This window comes from Egretta garzetta, unplaced genomic scaffold (genome assembly GCF_000687185.1).
Source record: "Egretta garzetta isolate BGI_Z169 unplaced genomic scaffold, ASM68718v1 scaffold474, whole genome shotgun sequence".
Lineage (NCBI taxonomy): Eukaryota > Metazoa > Chordata > Aves > Pelecaniformes > Ardeidae > Egretta > Egretta garzetta.
This window is the reverse complement of record NW_009259524.1, coordinates 512,168-534,602: the sequence shown is the minus strand read 5'-3', so window position 1 is coordinate 534,602 and position 22,435 is coordinate 512,168. Positions and strand designations below refer to the sequence as shown.

The following is a 22,435-nucleotide window of genomic DNA, read 5'->3' as shown; positions in this document are numbered from 1 at the left end:
AGGAATTGTTTTAAATTATAGTTAGTCTACCTAGCATATTTGAATAATCCAGTGTTGTGTTCTATGGAGTTGGTGCATAGGAGGTGTTTTTCTGTATCGGATTATTAATCCATTAAATGCATTATTCTGCTCTGGTATTTGAAAACCAAAAAATAATCAAGAATGTTACTCCTATATTGTATATTAAAAGATTTTGTATAGAAGTAATGCAATAGTTAGGGTACTTCGTAATCTTACCAGTCATTATTTTGTGCTTTGGAACATGGAGTATAATGATTCTTTTTGTAAGATATTTAAACAAAAAATACTTTTATGTTCTATATCTAAAAATCATTACATGAATGACAGGGATTACAAATGTTGGTCATATATGGGATGATTAAAAAAAGCCCTTTTGAAATATTACAAATAAATTATCTCGCTGGATTCAGAAATTCAACAAATGTAGTGTAAACTAATATTTCCTTTTCTTTTATTCTAAATAAATAAAGGACCAAATTCTCAAACCCCAGTCTGCAAGAGCTTGCAGGCCTGATGAATAATTCAGAAGTGTTTGAAGAATCGCTCAACACTTACTTGCATAAAACTCTTACCAAGTCGTTAGGGTTTTGCTAGCGTACTGAATTCAGGTTTCTGCACTAAGTGGTTTCTTGTATCTAGTATTATGTTAAACAAGAGAATTGCTACTTTTAACTGTAATTCAGTAGCTCAGTATAATTCAACTATAATTCAACTTAGTTCTCTTTATTGCACTATTAAGAAATTTTTAGTGTTTTAGAAAGAGAGTCATACCGTGTACAACTGGTATATCCCGAGTCTTTCTGTGGTACTCTTGAGAATATCTGTACAGCACACTGAGGGGTACCTTAGTATTTTTTTTAAATGGGATGCAGATGATACAACACATTAGAGAAATGGCTGTGAAGGCACTTGAGAACCTGAACACAGAAACAATATTAAACCCTTTCTTTGGCTTATGTGCTTGACTTCACAGATACTGCCTTTAATCGGATTACTTGCATGCCTAAATTTAAACATTCATCATCATAGCATTACATATTTTGGTGACCTCCTGAGATCTATTTGATGTGTGTTAGTTTCAAAGCCAGGAGCTTAGTGCTAAGGGAAAGGAGAAACGTTCTGAATCTCATTTGGGATAGGAAAACCGAAATGGGATGTTTTTTAGTGTCTTGTACAAAAAAATACTGAATCCTTTTAAGCAGGACAAAGTAAAGTGGTAAAATTTACTAGATCTTAGTTACGTGACTATTGTGTAATCATTCAACAGGGAAATTAAAATCTGCACATTATGGGTAGAGGAATTTATTTAACACAACTTTGTTTATTTACCCGAGAGGATTAAAAGGATTTGCTTTTCAGTAATTTACTAAAAATTGCAAATATTATTGTAATTGTTTTTGCTGCTAACAAAATGTTACACAGTAACACCCTACAGGAGCAAAGTCTGCTAGCTTTAGTGAGTGGAATTAAACGAAGATTTAAAAAAAGGCTTGTTTATGGACAAGATTCTTAAGCTGGGAGATGCATCATTTTGATAGAGTAGAGCAGTACTCTGAAATTAGGTTGGAGAACAAATTGGACTCTGAGACTCCTGTACAAGGGCAGTGTGTAAACCCGAAAGAAGAAACATCCCCTGTACAAGGTGAAGAACTGTATTCTGGAAATTCCATTTCTTTATTACAGAATAGGTCTGTCTGCCTTGACTTTAAAGTGGCGGCATCCCTGGACCAACTGCTCCAGCCAGTAAATGTATTGTACACACAGAGTGGTCAAAGAACATTAATGTTCCCTAAATCACTAGTTTCTCGCTAATGAGGCATACTTTGACGATGCGTCTCACTGGTATTAATAGTGAGACAGAGGGCAGTGACATAGTGAATAAGCTTTGTGAGTCTAATAAAAGTAATGGAATAGAAGCTTTAGGTTGAGTTAGTGGAGGAGGCTGCATCAAGAAATGAACCTTGACTCTCTCCCAAGGTCATATGCTCACCCAGTGCAGACCTCAGGAATTTCTGGAGTGTCACTTAGACCCTGTGCCTGTGGTGAAGAGCCTGGGTTTTTCGGCAAAGTGTTACAATGTCAGTGTCTTGGTATTATTCCTTGAAGTCCACATGCGTTCTGAGGAGACAGTTCCAATGTCTTCAAATGCTCTTGAAAGGGATCGGCAATTTATTTAAAATGCAGGTGAATATTGTGAAGGGGAGGAGCAACTCTAAGTGTGTAGATGTTCATTGGAGACTTTATGGTCATATATAGAGCCGCATTTGTATAGAAGATCTTGTCTTTAGGCGTTTAAGCACGGAAAAGGGTGGCGAATTAAATAAAAACCAAAATTATGCTTAGACACATTCTAAGCAATGTCTTGAGCAGCAGTTTTATGTGGTATTGGTTTATTTAATTGTGGTAAGCTCTGGGGTCAAGCTAACCATTAAAGCCCAGGATAATAGTAGTATGGAAAAATGCTTATTCTTAGTTTTCAACAATTCTTTAACATGGAAATTTTATTGCAGTCGTTGTCTCATATCTGAATTTCAGTTATCCTGTCTGCTGCAGTAGTATGTATTTGATAACTGGCATGCTTTTTGCCACTTTTCCAAACATTGAAGTAAGAGTCCCTATACTAAAAACATCGTCTACAGTCTAAGGATTTTTCTCTAGCAAGTGCACCCAAGTTACGGCATAAATTCAGTTCTTCATTTGGCTGCTAAACCCCTTCAAACCCTTGTTTTAGTGCACTCCTACATGGCAGATAGCACAGCTGAAAGTATAGGACAAGCCATATGGAGAACAGAGGAACTTTGCTTTACTTCATTTAAAGTCATAAATGCTAGCAAAGCAACACAAAGCACAGATGACTGGCCTTGTTTTCCTGAGTCTTAGGGGCTTCATTAACATTTATTTGAGCAATGGGAATTTTGCTGTGAATTTCAGTAGGAGTATAGTTATTTAACCAATTGGGAGCACTTGTATGCTAGCTATTGCATGATAATATTACTAATTGATAGTGAACTGTACTGAAAATACTAATTAACTAAGTCTTAACTAATCAGTTCTTCGTTATCAATGTGTATTTTAATCTGCGTTAAATAAATGGTATTGTCTTCCTAAAGCTCAGCAAAGACAAAATAGTAAGACTGTTAATCATGGGAAGGTTGTCCAGAGTACACAATGGGCACCTGTGGAGACTTCTTTAAATAGAAGACGAATGGAATAAACTGTCCCAGCAGAGTGCTCTAATACAGTCCCATTTTACTGAGAAGCCCACTGTTAATTCAAAGTATACTATTGTACGTTTACTATCTGCTTCTGTCCATTGATATTTCATTAACTGAATTGTAGCAGTTAAGCTACGCACTTTATCAGCAGTCCTTCTTTCTGCTGTTAGTTTGGTTACTCATTTACATTCAGGTTAGAGCGGGTCTTGGTCATCACTGCAAATTGGAAAGATGAGAATTCCCACTCTGGACCAAATCAACGATCTCTTCAGCTTCTGAGAGTAGCCAGTATAAGATGCTTCAAACAAAGGTGTGGAATATCCTGTAATGGGTAATTCAGAAAGAAAAAGCATGCAGGAGAGGATTTTTTAAAAATAGTTGGAGTTGAGCTAACATCAAAGCGTAAGGCTTAAGTAGTGTCTAGGGTCATGAGATACCCGTGGATTTTGAGTGCTATTTGTAATACGTGAAGCTTTTTGCTCTTAGTATGTTTCTTTCTGATGCATGGTTCTCATCTCTGATCCATTTCAAACACAGACACAGGTGCACAGACAGCAACAAGAAGAAATAAAATTATTTCTTTGAAATATTAGTTAAGTATATTCAAAATTCAGTATTAGCATCAGAGTGGGGAAGTATCTCTACAAGCTATTATGTCTTGCTATGCAGATAGGCCTCTGAATCTCAGTAGGCTTCTCAGCATTAGGCACTGTGAATGGATGCTTGCGTGTAGCCAGAGGAAAACATTTATTAACAGTGTTTAGCATAGCAGGCTTTGCTGACTGTGGAGTCACTCAGAGCGTGAATCGCAAGGTTTTATATAAGTCTCTTACGACTCTCTCTGCCGTTCCTCTGTTGCACTCAGCTGTGGGGAGCTGGGGATACCCAGGTACTGGGTACACATTGCTGACATCATTCCATCAGCTAATTGCATTATTTTAAAGTGTCTTTTGGATAAAACCTTACACAAGGGAGAGGATTGTGACTTGTGTAAGCCCCCCTCTCACAGCAAAGGATTTGGTGTTTGTTTCTGAACAAGGTTTTCCTTGTGACTCTCTGTAAACGTCAGCATTGCGTTCCCAAAGGAACCTGTGCCTATTTGACATTTTATGAATAATAATAATCTATTAATATCTATTAATAAATTAATAATGGGTTTGTGGGGTTTTTAATAGGCATTTAAAAACTGCTTCTTGAGCAAAGCAACTTCTCTGATAACTCTGGGAAGACTTACTCCATAAAACATGCTCTTGTACTCCTGATAAAAAGCTTACTTCAGTTGTCAGTGAAGTCCTTAACTTTTAGATGCTCTCCATAATTCCCTGCTTACTTGCTGCTGATTTTTTCCATGATGGTAGTCACAATTAAGTCCTCTTATATCGGTTTGCTTGTTAGCATTTTTTCTGTTCGTGTCCTGCCAGTGCCTTGATAGAGTCAGTCTTTCAACTCTTCATCACTGAAGGTGACTTCATCTAATTGCATATTTGAAGGACAACAAAACAAATCATTATTAAGAGACTGTCTTGTTTTGGGAGAGGATGTTTTGGCTTAGCCATTGTTTGGACTTTTACGAGGAGCAGGCGTGTGGGGACGGCGATGGAGATGGGGTTTTACTACCTTTTCTCTTTGATTAAGGCTGATGCCACGCTGCCGCTCTGCTTTTTATTTAGCTCTATGAATCCAAGCTGCTTTTCTGTCAGCTTCAACAGCAACATATAGTGCATCCCCCAACCAAGCAGGCAGCAGCCACTGTCTTGCAAGAATCTAGCAGCCTCAGAAGAGGCATTGCTCCCAAACCTTTTACTTCCTGGGGAAATGCTAGAGACACTTCCTTTTCTGCCTTGAGCTATGCTTCAAAATACGTTAAAAAAATGAGTCAGTTACAACTATTTTTATGAATGGCCTAGTTTTGTTGGCTGTTTCGGAGTCGTGCTCAAGAACATACCTCAGTTTGACTTGACTTCCATTTGGGACCACATTGTCTGGTTTCTTTTTATTGAAGCAGCTCACTAAATTGCCCAGGATTTAAATCAGTCTCCCTCTAGAACTGTAGGGATGTACCCATGGAATGCTGGTGCTTCCAGGAAAGTAGCTATCGGACGGGTTTTAAAAAAAATAAAATAAATAGTTTGTTTTAAGATCACAGCTTTAGACTTAGATGCTTAAATCTGCCTGCAGTATTTAGACAAAGTTTGTTTCTCTTTAATCTGACTGTTGGTGTTAATCTGGCCTAAACTTGCTCAAAAATATAAGAGTTTAGCAGGGTTTTACCTTGAATTAACACACCCTTTTCCTTCTCCGCTCCCCACAACCTTCTGCTGAAGACAAGACTACATAAAAGCAAGTTTTTATCTAAGCCATGTTTGGGGTTAATTGCTTGCATGCACGAGCTCAGACAGTGCTCTGTTGAGAGAAGAGGATGCTTGATGACTAAACACATCCATCTCTCTCCCAGACACATTGCTCTGCCTTCTGTGCTGCCTGCACAGGCAGGAGCATACAGGAAGAAGCGAGATGAAGGCTACTGGACCGAACTGGCAATGCAACCGGTGAGAAATTCTGCCAGTTGGCCACCAGGTGGTACTAGGGCTGCATTTGGGGAATTAAATCTCCCTTCAGTTCTGGTTTTAGCTTGAAAATAAAGCACAGTAAATTCTCTGCCCACACCCCAACAATCTGGGTAAATGCAGCCACCAACACTGCATTTGGAGATTAGCTGTATCAGCAGAACGGACCATTCAGGCAACGCATCACCTAGCTAATAAGCTCTTACTTTAGCAGTCAAGAACAATACTTGGAGCATGTTCATCTCCTGTCATCCCAGATCTTCATTGCCACCTTCTCATAATGTTCTGCTTTAATCTGAGGCTGCAGCTTCAGAACCAGCAAGTAGTAGCACTGTTAACTTTTTTTTTTTTTAAATAAACAAAACTAAGTTGCATGAATCGCCCTGTTTCTGTGGATTTCTGTTCCAATACTTTGCCCAGGCTACATCACTGCCGTTCCTTTGCAGACCCCTACTATCCTTTTATTGCTGGGCTGGGCAAAAGTCCACGTGCCCTGACTGTCCAGCCACCAGAACAAACAGAAGAGATAAGGGAAGGGCTACACTGTACACTCAGTTGATAAGAATGCTTATTTAGATTTGTCTTTACTATCTAGTTCCCAACAGTCAAATTTGTGGAGAGCCTTGTTGCTATTACCAAGTTTGGCCAAAAAGTTCTATATTCTGTGATTAGTTAGGTGGGAAAGAGGGCAGAAGGAAGACAGACAGCACCATGTGTACTTCGTATCCTTGTTGCCTTTCAAGATAAGGGCAGGACGCTTTTTGAATAGAAATAAGGATCTCCTCTATACACTAACTGAAGGATGCACAGCTTTCAAAAAAACCCCAGAAAGTAATGTGTGCCAGAGCTCCCATACTCCCAGAGTTAAATAATATTATAACATTTAAGGTAAATAAACTCTCTAAAGCTTTTGAATTTTATAAATTTTGAGGTGAAAAAGCGATAACTGACTTCTTGCACATCTGAAATTATTCCTCTGTGTTTGTACAACATGGATTATTCAGGAAAAAAATAAGGTTTTCATCCTAGGAACCTGAGAACCAAATGTTTTACTGAATATAGGATTCAGCTACACCCTTCCCTCTTAAGCCTACCATCTGTGAGAAGAGCCAACTGCCTTGCTTTTGGCATATGTTCTCACGCACATTCTTCTTCTGCTGTGTCCCTGCCATAAAACCCTCTTAGAAGTAACATTCCACAAAGACATGAAGGTTTTATGCTGTACTTGGTCACACATGTGACACTAGTTGCCTTTATTTTGTACCACCAAGAGAACTGACCCTGTTGGTAAGTGGAAGATGGCAGGCTGAGTCAAACAACGTCCAAGATTTACGACTTAGCTAGTGTAAGGATGCTGAGTTATACAAGGATAACCAGGAAAACTTTTCTTTCTGGGCAGAAGGAAAACAATTTTTAAAGAATTACTTGCTTGTTACTGAAAAATTTCAAGCATAGAAGAAAAAAGGAATTCTGTAAAGCTAAGGCTTCTATAGCAGCAGTCATGCACTCATTAGTATTCTATACTGGAAAATGTAGCTTCTCCGCATGCAAAATTAAGTTGGTTTTGGTTTTTTAATGAAGTTGGAAGTAATGGTTTTATGATACTCTTCCCATTTGCATGATTCTTGGAAGGATTACTCTAAACCTTATTACCCTAGTAGCCTGTTGAAGAGGAAGCTATCCTTCTTCCAAACTTACACTAACCAACACAAGAGAGCCACTGAAGTAATTCTGAAGCTTAAAAAAACCCCACCAAACCCAAAACCAACCACCACACACACCACCTTCCCCCACTTTGCTATAAGAAGATCAGCACACAGAGGAACTACTCTGCAATCTTTTCTGTATTTGAACTGGTGTAGCTAAAGGCCTTTATCTTTTTGCTAAATATTTAAAGCAGTTCAACGTGAGGAAGCTGTGTGAAAATTGCTTTTCTTTTTCATGACATCAAAATGTTTTTTTATTTCCTCCATGAGTAGTTTCTCAACTGAAATGGAGAAACAAATATCTACAGCAGTGTTAGTTCTGAACATTGGCATAAACCAGGTATGCTTGACTAAAAAGAGGGACAACTTGCTCTGAAAGTGCATTACAAAAATAGCATGTTCACACTCTCACCAGTGCTTAAAATTAAGATACCTGGATAGGCTGGAAGCAGGTTACAATCTAGTATTTTTGCCATGTAGACTTGTTCCTAACAAATCAAGGTTTACTGAGTCTGAATTGCTTACTGAGTTCTTTTCATGCAAGAAGCATGAGCTACATGAATTACACAGGTAATGGATTGTTTGGTATTATAATTTATTTGTATACAACCATCATGGACTCTGCCTCTGGGTACAGTAAGTTGAGTGCTGTGTGTTCTCTCAGACACAAGTCCTGTAATATTGTGGGACTATTTGAACTGATGAAAATGTGAATGAAGAAAAATACAATGACCTAGCAAATAGATTTTGGAAAAAAGAAATATCAGTCACAGCAGTTAACTGCAACAAGTACTTGGGTGGAGGTGGTAGCAGGCTGATTAGTCTCTAGCAGCTGGCTGGCTCATCTACTGCGTGAGCGCCTTCAACAACAGCTTTCACACACTTGGCCATTGTCTGGGATGCTCTGCTGATTGAATCTGGGGAAAAGAAAATCCAAACACATGTTAGTGTGTTTTAACTGTTCATTTTCAGAATTACACACAGGCACAATATAAAAAAAGATTTAGTACAGAACTGCATACAAAGAGGGTCAAGAAAATTGCTTAGTTGAAAGTATAGTCCAATAGTCTGTGCTTTATGCAAATTCCAGACAATCTTACTGGAAAATTTTGTTTCTTCAAAAGACTCAAATCCTACATATCTTAGTGGAAAGCTTTAAATGCCTCGTAAGAATCTTACTGTAAAGCCAAGTGAAATGTATTGCTTATGTAAGAATGGAAAGGACATACTATACATACCTGTCATATAAAAGTCTTTTATTGTGAGCTGAGGTGGAACAAGAGGATCAGCAAGAAGCTGTTGCTTCACTAACTGTGGCCGGGGTGGGGGCAGGAAAAAAAAAAAAAAAAAAAAAGTAGTGTTAACTTTATATAGGTACTTGTTACCAAAGCATTTGTTTAATGGATTCTGCATTCGGGGGCAGGTCAAAGGATCCTTGTACTACATATGAAGAAGGCCCATTTCTTTTAAAAAGCATCAGGCTATGTAACAGCACTAAATCATGCCCATATGCTTCTGTCTTGGTTACCTTTGACAATTCATTTGCCTGTTTGAAGTAGTTGGCCTCTTCCACATCATCGTATCGAACCAGATTAGGAGATACTTCTTCTAAACGCTTCCGTATTTGATCAAGGTTCTCATAAGGCAAAGTCATACCAGCCAACTAAGAGATTAACAGAAAGAAATGCCATCAAATCTAGGGATTTAATACATAGTGCTTTAGATTATCAATCCATTAACATACCTAAAGTAAAATCAGGAAAAATCTATACTCCTGAAAACATAGGCAGTTATAATGTACAAACTGAAGCAAAGTCACAGTATTCTGTTGGACTTCTGATGCCTGCAGTTAAGAACTCCCCATGTTAAAAACTAGGCTGTCCTCTTTGCTGTACAAAGGAAAAAAAGAGAAGACAAGAAGTACTTTCCTCCTTCCATACAGATGCCACCTTTACCTTCCCTAGCTTACCACCAAATGTGGTAAAAGTTGATGCAATTATTCATGCATCTTTTTCCCAGTGACTAGTAAGCACACATTTTATCTAATGATACCAGATCCTGTCCTCAGAGTTGATGCTGTTTTCTTTTTAGAAAGCAAGAACTGCGTCCTCCCACCATTTTCCTCTAAAGCGCTTCACGAAGATCAGCACAATTTGCAAAGCTTCACCCATTATGCATTCCAATAGCATACAGCAGCTACAATGTTAGTGCTATCCTCACAGAAGTAACAAAGGATTCAATACAAAACATTACTTCTTAAGAGTACAGCCATGCATTTCCCTGAAAATGTACCTCTTTTTTTGGAAACACTTTTCAATATGGAAGGAACTTAACCTCTTGGTATACTTTTAATAGATGCAATTTTTAAGAGCACCGATACCTCAGAGACAGCTCTAATAATTCTCCAGTCTTCCCTTGCCATCCCAGGAGGTGTTACTGCTACTCTTGTCTGCTGGGCCCTACCCTCAGTATTCACGTATGTGGCCGCCTTCTCTGTATATGCTGCTCCTGGGAGAATAATATCAGCCATGGGAGCCCCCACATCCCCATGATGTCCTAAATACATGGAAAGAGGAAACAGTATACAACCATGTTAAGACGCCAGTCAAAATAAAAATAAATGCTTTACTAACACAATACAGAATTTCTGTGTTCTCAGAAAAAAGGAATTTTGAAGATTCGCTTAACCAGTAATATAAGCGCTATTAGGCTGATGGTCTGAGGCTGACTTGCCTAATACTTTGGGGAGAATGAATGGACTACAAGCAGTAGTAAATGATAGCTCAGTCTTACTCAGCTTTGGGGGGGCTCCTGGAACACGGATGCTTATTGAATTAAGATAAGACCACGTTTTGGTATGATAGAACAGCTAGGAACCAACACCCTGTTGTCTGCCAGGCTTGAAACTATGCTCCAAAAGACCAAACTGGTTTATATTCCCTTATTACTCATCAACAGTTTCTCATTTTTATCTAAGAAATAGGTAACCAGTATCTCAGTTATGTGTTGAAAGTTCCATTTCTTGGCAGAAAATAAAGGCTAGAATTTATCAAAGGGTCATATCAAAGGTTTGTAAGAATATGCCACTGTTTAGGCTTTCTCTCCAGCTATTAGATAGCAACATTTCTTAATTTACATGTACTAATTACCTTGATAGATGATAAAACAGTCCTTTGGCAAATCCTGACGTGTTATACAACCTGAATCTGCTCCCAAGAGGTACAATACTTTGGGAGGATTTTTCCTAATTGCCTCCACTCCTGGTTTGAAACCCAGATCCAAAGCAGCTACCTGGCTTGCAACCCTGTAGGAACAAACACATTATGACTTTAAGTTATTTCAGAATTCTCCCTCTCCCATCAGAATAGACCTAACTTTTTTTTTTGACTAAATATTTAGGAGAGATATGAGGTCTCAAACAGTAACAGGACAAAAATGAAGCATAAAGGCAGGTGAAAATTTTGAGAGTATTTGACAGAGTATCAGGCTGGTTTCGCATTTTGACCAACTGACGTCATTTGAAGTTTTCACAGGAAATCTCACCTATTTAAGATGGCATAGCAAAAATAAAAGCAGATATTCCAGGTCAGGGCCTAGTGGCAGGCAGCTCACTTGTCATCTGGAACATCAAGGTTCACATTTCAGCTGTGAATTGAACCCAATAGGCCTTTAATGTAGGCCATGCACATGGAAGATGAAAGAAAGACCAGCTACTGGACCATCAGGTACTCTGAAGCATCTAAGACTTAAGACCACTATTTCATCACTGTTCATTTATTCACACATACTTTTAAAAGCATGAAATAATCACTCTTGTTTTCTGTCACTCTTTTTCTTTTCCAAAGAAACAGTTTTGCACAATCCTGCGTAATCAGGTGCCATATTTACAATTATATTTAAGAAAAAAAGATTCTCTGTAGAGTACACATCTTTCAGTGTTACTCATGTTTGTCTGACATAGTCAGACATACAGGGTCCAATAAGTTAAGTTGCTTTTTACACTTAAAGTAGAGATGATGGTGGACCAAAAGTATGAAAGTAATATGAAAGACTGCCAAACTACATGTAAAAAAGGTATCACGAGTGTTCTTTAACTCATCAATGTTTTGGTATTAAGCGTTTCAGTTTCAACAGCAAGATTTTATATTCAAGTTCCCTACAGAGGTCCAAGCCCTGCTCTTGCTATAGTAGTTTTGCATCAATGAAACTGCTTTTGGCAGAAGGACTTTGTTGAGTCTCTGAATCTGAACACCACTACATTTGCTGAAATAATTTTTCCTTTACAGAGGTTGTCAATTTGACAGAATTCTAGAAAGAGAGTGGGGAAGAACTGTCCCAAGAGAAGCTTACCTATTAAGAGGGATAATATCCCAATAAACTGAATAACTAAGAACAAAAGCCCTCAAATAAAAAGCTTTGAAGCTTTCCTGTCAACTACTCAGTTAAGAAACTGCACAGTAAAAGGATTATTGTAAGAAACCGTATTATTTAAATACTCTTCCCATTTTGTTCGTTTTACTTCCTCTAGATAAAAAGCAATCATTTAGCAAGTGACACTGGTCTGCTGTACATTCTACTGAGCACTGTGGTATGTTATTAAGCTCTCTTCTATTCTATACCTCTAAATTTAAACTTTAAATTCTACATTTACATGCAGTAGATTAATAAAATCTCATGGAGAGCCTGAAAAGCTTGCCAGGTCAAGGAACCCATTTTTATTAAAAAGTTTCTGCTAGTTTGTACCTCTATTTCTTACATTCCCTACAGGTTCTAACCTCGTAAGCCGCTTGTGTGTACACAACAAAATCTCCACACATACATTGTGGTAACTTGTATAGGCCCAGCATGAATGAAAGTGGCTCCCAAAAAAGCTTTAAAGCAAACCTGTGGAGGATGTTCATGACTTTCCAATCAGAACCAACACCACTCTTAGTCCTGGCATTTTGTGCAATGGTGGAAACGGCAGCATGGATAGCTGCTCCATCACTGCGCTGCAGTGCTGCACTACCTACCACCACCATGGGCTTTTTGGCCTGGTCGAGGACCTGTGCAAGTAAAGAACCAAGAAATTAATTCCAAGGCTCTGAAGACAGTTCTTGGTACAGATAATGTAATAAAATCCTGTAATTTCTACATAAGTCTTCCATGCAAAGGTACAGTTCTGACATGGTTATTGTTTCATTTAGAGGTAAAGCCAAGAGAAACTGCTGTAAGCAGTATGCTAACCAGTCAATACGGAACTATACTCTTGATAACCAGACATTTAAGTGGAAACAGCAGTGGCTGAAACAGCCTGTTTTATATCAAGAAATATTTCAGGAGTTTCCTGCATTGCAAAGTTTTACACACCTGAATATATTAAACAGTTCACACATACTTGATGCACACTGGGTCATTACCTCATCTCAGAATTTGATTAAAAGCAAATAACCTCATATACAACCTGGTATTTCTCTTCAAATCTCTCTGTGGGGAATTCATATTATTATTCAATAAATCTGAAATTTAACAGTCACACTCTGAAGTTGTGTGTACCTTGGAGAATGCATGTTTTCCAGAAGCAATGTCCTGAAGTATCTGTGGGGACTCTCCTAGATGATCATATGTGTAAGTCAAATTCACAGAAGAGCCAACAAGGGCCACTTGCAAGTCATTGTGAAGCCAGCTGAAAACACAGCAAACATTTTATAAAAATCAAAGAAATACAGAGTGTTACTCAACCAAAGCCACTAATTATAATTTTAGCAATAATTTGCAATAGGATGCAAATTCTTTCAAAGGAATTTAAACGGCATTCATTGTTTTGGTAACATGCAGTTTAACATTATTCCGACTGTTAAACAAGCTTAAGTTTTTTTTAGGACTGTTTCTCTATGTATACTCTAGGACCAGTACAGCAATACACCTTACAAAAGAAGTTCATAGCTTAATTTCCCTCTCCCCTCAAACTTTCGCCAATTCAGTGGAAAAAAAAGTTGCACAAAATGAGGTGCTACAACTTTAAACCATCTTTTCCAGTGTTAGGCAAAACCAAACCAAACAAAAAAACCCCACACCTACAGCTACTATTAAGTTTATTTAGCTTAACTATTAAGTCACTTCAGAATTAAGTCACTTCAGAATTTAAGTTAAAAGTCATTTGTAGGAGGAAAGAATTTCTTGTGTCAGAAACAGCATGGCCAGCAGGACTAGGGAAGTGGCAGTGGTGAGGCCACACCTCAAATACTGGGTTCAGTTTTGGGCCCCTCACTACAAGAAAGACGTTGCGTTGCTGGAGCGTGTCCAGGGAGGGGCAATGAAGCTGGTGAGGGGTCTGGAGCACAAGTCTTATGAGGAGCGGCTGAGGGAACTTGGGCTGTTTAGTCTGGAGAAGAGGAGGCTGAGGGGAGACCTTATCACTCTCTACAACTGCCTGAAAAGAGGCTGTAGTGAGGTGGGCGTCAGTCTCTTCTCCCAAGTAACAGAGCCAATAGAACAAGAGGAAAATGGCCTCAAGTTGCGCCAGGGAAGGTTTAGATTGGACATCAGGAAAAATTTCTTCACGGAAAGGGTTGACAAGCATTGGAACAGGCTGGCCAAGGAAGTGGTTGAGTCTCTATCCCTGGATGTATTTAAAAGACGGGTAGATGTGGTGGTTAGGGACATGGTTTAGTAGTGGGATGGCAGGTTTAGGTTAACAGTTGGACTCTACAATCTTAAAGGTCTTTTCCAACCTAAATGATTCTATGAATTTGACAGTGCTCACAGTTTTAGAAATCCAGTATTTCTTACATAAATGGAGAAAAATTCAGCTGGTTAGAAATTTTTCCTTTTTTGCAGCTTCTCATAGCACAAACTTATAAAAATATATGAATAATTCATAAATTTAATTGCTTTTTTTCCTCTCAAAATTGTAAGGCCACTATGGTTTAAAATTATGTATTTTGGAGATCCCAGCATTAAGAAGGACAGGGCTTTTATAAACTTCAGTTGTCTCCTGCTGACATATCTTGTTGGTAGCTATGTTCAAAAGTTTGCAAAAGCCACATTACTTGCCAAAGAAAATGTTAAAATTCAATGACAGCTTCTAAAATCAGCAAGTCTGATTTGTCACAGCAATACAAAAAGCAGAAAACCAATGCTGAAAAGGATTCTTTAAGGAATATGCTTTAACAAACTTCTGTAAGACAGGAAGTCTGAGGTGTCTGTGCAATGTAATAAATGAATAATTGTCCAAGTATGTGAACTTACATAAAATGTCAAAGTGAGAATGAACAAAACATAGTTATATACTACAGGGAGAAGAGAACCCCTTTTTCTACACGTGTATCGCCAAATCCAGTGAGTCCATCTGGATGAACGCTCTCAACTTACTGCCTGCATCTCCATCTGAGCATTTTATCAAATCCAGATGGATTTTTTTGCGTGCTTATTCACCACCAAGGAATACAGACCTCTTTCGAATTCTAGCATTGAAAAGCGGTGCCTCAAAGCGTGGGTTGGTGCCAACCAGAAGCAGGACATCTGCCTCCTCCACTCCAGCAATCTTGGTATTAAGCAGGTAGTTAGAGCGTAAATCTGTGCTGTAACAAAAAGATTTAATAAAGTAAGAGGATGAGAATTCAGGAAAGGGAAGGAATGAAGATGTGGTAAAGATTCTAGATGCTCAAAATATTTTTCTATCTCTGGAGGAGAAAGGGGAAGAAGAGATTTCTCAATTCACATTACTAACCCAAATAAAAAGTAAGAGTTTTTCTCTCTCATGAGTATCAGAGACAGAAAAACATTAAAGGAATTATAGTGTGGATACTTCCTACATTTACAGTTATTTTCCGCCTTCACAAACTTAGTCTGCTAGTTTACAAGGTCATAATTGTACTATAGTTTTCACAACACAAATAGACAAAATTATCCAACTTACAACTGACTTTCAGTAGTCTACTGTTAAACTGCAGCAGCCTCGACAGTAAAGTGTGCAACCCTTCCTGTGAGACTATGTATGAATGTGAATTCATAAATACTCTCTATAAATGAACACTGTAAATTCAAACAAAACCTCCTAACGCATCAGCAATTGTTATCCTTGGTCATTTCAAAATCTTACCATGAAATGACTTGCAGACAGGAAAGTTTATCAACATACTAACTACAGTATTGCCTCAACTCTTACCCAGCTCCAGCAGTAGGGAAGACCTCTTCGGTGCAGAGCGTATCACAGTTTACTCTATTCAATAAGTCTTTCAGAGCTATTAGCGCTTCTGCATCCACCAGTCCTCCTACAATTGCTGCTACTTCCTCACCTTTCACAGCCTGTAGCTGGAAAGAGAGAAAGTATAAACATAAGCAAAAGAAACCATTGAAATAAATTCCCATTTGGCCCAGGTAAATGTTTGTTACATTGGGATGTGCCAAAGCCAGCAGCACAATCCACTGGCCTGGAGTAGCACAAACCGATCAGCAGTGTCTGACTCTGTAAGGCAGCAAATCCAGCCCCTTCAGAACTCATGATAACCAAAAAACAGCTCTCTGTATTCTGTGTGAGTCTCTCCCACTTGAGTTATTGCTCAGATGTGGCTAATTCTCATTTGGTGTGGTGAGGAGAGGAAGACTGGTGAATGCTTTTATTTTAACAAAGCTACAATGCAAACAGAATACAAACTTCCGTAATACAAGCTCAGGTAGTAAACTCAACTCAAAGGTATTATCTGAGAAGCAATAGCTTTTCTAACAAATCCTGCTACTGTACCATAGGCAAAAACATGCATGAGGAAAAGTTCCATTACAGTTTTTCAATTCTACTTTGTCCTACATACAATTTTTAATCAAAATCCAGAGCAGCCATGCAGCACTTCATTTGAGCAGCAGAATCAATCACCACACAGAGAAAGCACCAAGGCAAGGACAATTCAGATATAAGTAATACAGAATTAATGGCTTTGATGGCAAAAGTGGTGATAGCACAGTTTAAATAAATTTAAAGAAGTCTTCAGCTAGATCAGAGTAATTCAGGGAAGTTGTTTCCTCCTAGGTACTGAAGGTACAGCTTAGTTTCCTATTTAAATAAAAGTAATGCCCCAAATGAAATCATGATACAGCAAAGTTCTTCAGATGGTCTAATCCATGAAACAGCAAATAATATTAAAAAGACGACATTTAAGTGGAAATACAACAGATTAGAAGGCAAATGCTCCTCTCTAGCCTTAAAGAAAAAAATCCCTTTTCTATATGACTGTTTTCATATTGATCATTGTAATATGTCCAGCTTTAGAAATTAATTTTACACTACATATAGTGAAAATTGTTCTTACCACACCAGCAACACGAGTTAATACATCCTCCCATGAGGCATAAACAAATAATCCTTTCTCATTTTTGATCATTGGCTGAGTAAGTCTCTGACGCTTCAGACCATCATAAGCAAACCTAAGTGAACACCACTAATATTATTAAAGAGCAAACACGAAGATAATTGTGCATGTTAAATATTTTCTAAGACTGAGTTTTCTAACAGCTTGCAATGATTAGAAAAGAGAAGCACAAGAAATATTTCCACTGAAAGTTTAACTTTCCCTTCTCAAAAACAAGCAAAAAATCTGATACAGATAAAAAGTTACTGTAAAGAAAAAGGCTACAAAAATTAAAACATTAGAAAACTCAGTAACTTCAACTACAGTATTAAAAACATGTTTTACCAATTATTCTTCACTATAGCTTTACAATATTAACAGTGGAATCCAGAAGTCAGATTACTGTCCACATTTCTGGTTCTGCAAAGTGTACCTTTAATGGGTGCGTAAGCATGCATGTGGATACAAACACCTCCCACACACCTTGTTTTGTCAGATATCCATTCCTCGTTGATATCTTCATGCAGCCTTGGCAAAATTCTCATCACTTCTCCAGTTCTCGTGCTCACTACGATGTTGCTTCCAACTGCATCAAGAACATCAATTGACTCTACCTTCCTGTTCAGAAGAACAAATAAACCATTTGCAGTTTTCTATATAAAAGCAGCAGACTGCATAACAAAGGAAACAGCAAAAATAAAGTGCTGTACGTTTAGCTTTAGATATACATATAAGGGCTTAGTTTCACAAGATATTTTAAATAATATCCTCAACAATTACTGAGTTAATGAATTTGAATTTTCCTGTATACATATTTTTTTACTGAGCAATCAACACAATCTACAAGTCCAAAGCATTTTACAGTAAAAATAAGGGAAGAGTAGTCTACAAATGGTAATATTCTTCCTTTGCTTGAATGAGCTGTGAGTAAATAACAGAATTTGTGTTAGATTCAGTCTATGGAGAAGTCTACAACAAAACCACAGAGAATAAAGATCAGAGAAAACCCTCGGTATCATAGATGGACATATTCTAAGATAAAGTGTATGATGGAAACAGAAAAAGCTGCATCTTCAGTATGAGTTAAGATACATACCTTGTCTCCCATGGGCGTGCAGTAAAGGCATATGGCTTGGAGGTAAGAGCACCAACTGGGCAGATGTCAATTATATTTCCTGATAACTCAGACATGAACATTTTTTCAACGTAAGTACCAACTTGCATATCATTTCCTCTTCCAGTTGTTCCCAAGTCATCTACCCCTGCAACCTCACTAGCAAACCTGGTAGATGCAAAAAGAACAAAAAACAAATCTGGAATGTACAACAGCAACATAGCACATTTTTCAACCCTTATCTTATTTTCCTAAGGCAAATCATTAGCCTTAGTTCATACACCTGAAAGAAGAAAACAGTTGTTTAGATGCATTAATCTGTGCCATCACATACAGGACTATACATTTGCAGAATTTCATTCAGACAGGACTACAAAAACTAGGTAGAATTAAATGAAAAAACAGAGCAGTTCAGCGCTCATTGAATTTCACAGTCTGAACCCAAGATTACTCCTAGCAAACAAGTTCCTTCTAGAACCAGGCGGGTACATTGTATTGTTTTCCATCTGTCTCAAGTTCGCTGGCACTGAATCTCAGGACTGCAGAACAGCATAAATACAGCTACCAGAGGTTGTCAAGAATAAATAAATCTTGCTGCTGTGGTTGAGGAAGTCACTTAATGTTTTAAAAACCATTCTGGCAGTAATGTCACGGGACCAGTTCTGCCCTGCAGAATTCAGATTTCACCTTCATGTTTTGGCCATCTCCCTCTATTTCCTGCATGACAGCTGTCTGGTAGCTCTGGGAAACTAGTCCCTACCAGAAGTAAAATTCTTAAGTACAGTCAGAAAAGAAGTAAAAAAAATTGACTGCCTCTCACAGTGTTTATTTCACAAGTAACAAACTGACATAAATACACCTGCTCTGTACTCTCTCCAGTGAAAAATAAAGGACATTACCTGATACATCGAGTGCACTGTATACACCGAGTCATGATTGTTTTGACTAACGGGCCAATGTTCTTGTCCTCCACAGCACGCTTTCCCTCTCTAAATCTACTCCTATCACTGCCAAACATCATCGATTGATCCTAGAACAGACAACAGAAAACAGACATATCCAGGCTGCCAGAAAGCACAATTTTACCTAAGACAAAAGTATTAATACACAAGTCTACACAATGTAATTGGATGTTGTACCTGTAGATCACATTCTCCACCCTGATCACAGATAGGACAGTCCAATGGGTGATTTGCCAGCAGGAACTCCATTACACCCTCTCTGTTGGGTTCAGGAATTAAAGTTAATGTCAACTTTACATCATTTAGCAGATAGTACAGCTGATCAGCTATAGGAAGCTAAAAGAAAGGTACCTTGCTTTCCTGGACTTCTCAGAGTTTGTCAGTATGTTCCAGCCCTTCATAACTGGCATGGCACAAGCAGCAACTGGCTGCAATCATCATAAAAAGGCAAGCATGAACACAACATATTTCTTCTCAAAATGGGCACAAACCCCAAACTCCTGCTTCCCCCCCCCCAAAGACATGTTACTAATTTAGCATGTTGTAGAAATAAAAAGGTACCTGCAAAGGGAAAAAAAAAGAAGAAAATCTAACCAATAAAGACACTAGAAGCCATATTTATTAATAATCTGCTATATAAAAAGGTTAATTAGTTGTGATTTATTAATTTTTAAAGTTGAAAAATTTACACTTTTGGGCTCCAATTCAAGTAGTTAATAGGAAGAAGAAAGTCAGTTGTAACAGACATAAGGCAAATCAAAGAGATTCAGCAGAGATCTGGAAAACCTCTAGAACCAAAGCTCAAAGTATGAATAATTTTAGACATTCATTTGGACAAAGCCTATACAGAGAGTCTTGGAATAGACATTTTCACAAGATGACTGCAAAATTAACAAAAACTCCTGCTCAGAAAACTAATCCTTCCTACTTTGCAATTACGTCATAAGATAGATCATCGTGACTTCCATCTTTAGTAACATGCCAACATTCCCAGAGACACAAAGCTCAAACCATGGAATTCAAGTTGAGGTGAGCTAAGGAGTTTTATATGTGAATATAAATGTCTAATACAAGACATAACTCCAAAAGAATGCCTCAACTATCTGCACCAGATTTCTTAATACTGCTGAAGACAGCCTTTGATCCTGAAGTCAATTACTGTTTTACAACAGACATGAATGGTACATAATGCTTTTAAATATAAACTAATAAGTAACCGCAATCTCTACTTAGAACAAACCTGCTAACAATAATCCTGCACCCGAATTCATACAGTATCTGAAGTTTACTATTTGTGCAATATCAGCTGAAAATGAGCAGTTGAAGCCTGAATTACAGAAAATAAAAATATATCTGACTGAAAATGCACACCTATCAAATGCTCACGTCCAGAAGCAAGATAATCCGTAGAAGCCTGAGAACTAACTTTAATCCATAGGCAATCACTGCGGGCCAGTGGGAAGAAGGGAAAAACCTGCTTCCAGCAGCTGAATGCAACAGTGTGTGCTAATGATACCACAAGCAATTATTTACAAGATTTAAACTAGGCCCTAAGCACAGCAGAAAATTGTAATTCCTATGAAACAATACCTTGGGAGCTTTCTCTATTTCCACAAGACACATCCTACAGTTTCCAGCAACAGAGAGACGATCATGGTAACAAAAACGAGGTATCTGAATTCCAGCTTTTTCACAGGCCTATAAAGAATAAGAAACAAAGAAAAATTAAATTTCAGTTAGACCTTCCAGTTCCACCTCTTAAAACAGTATTCAGTTTTTCAAAGAATAACAGGCTTAGTGCTCTGGAATATAATGCATTCAACCTTTCATCTTAAGAAGTGACTGTAAATAAAAAATAGTGATCAAGCAGAAACATGTCAGGTTATCAAATACAAATATATTTTTTCCAAAATTTGTAACTGATTGAAGAAATGAGAACTGACCTCTCTTTCATTCTTTCCTCCAAGAACAGAGAGAATTCTCTCTCATAGATAGGACACTAGCAATAAAAATAACTTTTTAGAAAAAGCATGCACTATTTAAAGAGAAGTGCATAAAAGAGGACAATTTGAAAATTCTAAAGGAAACAACAATGGGCACAACGACTTCTGATAATTTAACAACATGGATACTCTCTATAAAGGCACTGGAGGATAGTCAATCTGCAACTTCAGTAGAACCCCAAACTCAGAAACATCCTTCCATGACATGCCTGAAGAAGAGGTAGAAGGACAGAGATGACAGATTTCCAATGAACAGATGAAGATGGCCTTTCCTGCACAAAATCCCTATGGCTGATGGGATCTATGCCATAGTGCTAACTATGCCTGCCAGAACAAACACCACTGAAATCAATAAAAAAACAAAACTAACAAGATCTAATTTTTCTGATGCAAAGGATCAGCATTCTGAATCATAAGAACTAATAACCAAAAGGAGACAATCCCTAATTTACCTGAGACACCCCTTTAATAAGATACAAAATTAACAGGTTCTGAGTTCAGAGCCAGAATTTGTCAAAGTCTGTTATTGCATTGCATAAATCTTTGCAGCTGGGATTGAAGCTGCATGCATCTTCTTCCAGGCAATCATGGCAGATGCTCCTTTTTCAAACAGTGAACTGTCCACAGGATTTCTACCATGTGAAATTGTATCACAGTCAGTGAAAACACCCCTAAAGAATTGCAAAAAACAATGCAAAGGGGATTTTTTTGACATAGAGAATAGAACAGGCTGCCCAGAAGTGATCTGGGGAGTCCAAGACAAATTCAGGATGCCACTCCCCACACCTGAAGTACTGTGGTTCCTGGGTTCACCAATACAGGATGACCATCCACAAACACCTCTATTTGGTTGCTGGCTGCTGTTGCAGTTGTACGTCCTGAGAGACATGGAAAAGAAAGAAAACAAAACCCAAAACTTTCAGTTACTGCTAGATGCAAACCATCAAACCTCACGCTCCTTATCTTCACAGTTAAAACAGTACTGATACAATTCCAGTTCTATAAACAGCACAACATAGAATTCCATAACTGCAAATGAAGTATGTATGCGTGCCCTTCAGTAAGTCAATTACACATACGTTAGCTATACCACCATCTACAGAAGCGTAAACAAGAGACACTTACCACACACTTTGGAGGACTGGGCGACCCCAACTAGGGTTCTGCGGAGTGCAGGTAGTCGAAACATGGTGCTTTGGTAAGAAAGAAAACAGCACTGAGTTTTTATTAGTTTAAACGTTTGCTGACAGGTTTTAAAACAGGCAGTGGAAAAACTTCTGTACCAGCTGCAAAAAAACGTATATAGGTGCCTATAAGTACAGAGGAAGAAGCAGCTGCTTTCTTAAACTACAAGACGTGGCTCTCCTTTCATAAATACCTATACTTCATATACGTATGTCACCTTACAGCAACAACGGTGCAGGTCACGACGACAAACAGCTGGCAGCCTAGCTCAAGCCGCCGGCTCTGCAAGAGCGGCCAGCAGGACGGGCGAAGGCAGAGCAGCGGTCGGGAACGGGC

At 38.2% G+C, this 22,435-nt stretch overlaps 1 protein-coding gene across 3 annotated transcripts in view; it reads right to left on the bottom strand.

The window, feature by feature from the left end:
• Positions 1-4,392: 4,392 nt before the first annotated feature.
• NDUFS1 (NADH:ubiquinone oxidoreductase core subunit S1) overlaps positions 4,393-22,435 on the bottom strand; it is an 18,708-nt gene continuing 665 nt past the window's right edge. Inside the window, exons 1-19 of one of the 3 annotated variants that reach the window (XM_035893022.1) lie at positions 22,040-22,429; positions 21,701-21,792; positions 20,502-20,609; positions 19,263-19,339; positions 19,089-19,170; positions 18,849-18,979; positions 17,932-18,117; positions 17,319-17,453; positions 16,797-16,911; positions 15,659-15,804; positions 14,943-15,071; positions 13,045-13,174; positions 12,394-12,554; positions 10,659-10,813; positions 9,890-10,065; positions 9,038-9,172; positions 8,748-8,820; positions 8,303-8,426; positions 4,393-5,328 (exon numbers count right to left, since the gene is read on the bottom strand). In XM_035893022.1, coding sequence (XP_035748915.1) covers positions 8,335-8,426; positions 8,748-8,820; positions 9,038-9,172; positions 9,890-10,065; positions 10,659-10,813; positions 12,394-12,554; positions 13,045-13,174; positions 14,943-15,071; positions 15,659-15,804; positions 16,797-16,911; positions 17,319-17,453; positions 17,932-18,117; positions 18,849-18,979; positions 19,089-19,170; positions 19,263-19,339; positions 20,502-20,609; positions 21,701-21,792; positions 22,040-22,103 — 2,187 coding nt within the window. In that variant the 5' untranslated portion in view covers positions 22,104-22,429 and the 3' untranslated portion in view covers positions 4,393-5,328; positions 8,303-8,334. Of the gene's footprint in view, positions 5,329-7,637; positions 8,427-8,747; positions 8,821-9,037; positions 9,173-9,889; positions 10,066-10,658; positions 10,814-12,393; positions 12,555-13,044; positions 13,175-14,942; positions 15,072-15,658; positions 15,805-16,796; positions 16,912-17,318; positions 17,454-17,931; positions 18,118-18,848; positions 18,980-19,088; positions 19,171-19,262; positions 19,340-20,501; positions 20,610-21,700; positions 21,793-22,039; positions 22,430-22,435 lie in introns of those variants that run through there. The other 2 variants (XM_009637483.2, XM_035893023.1) reach the window with 2 other exon arrangements.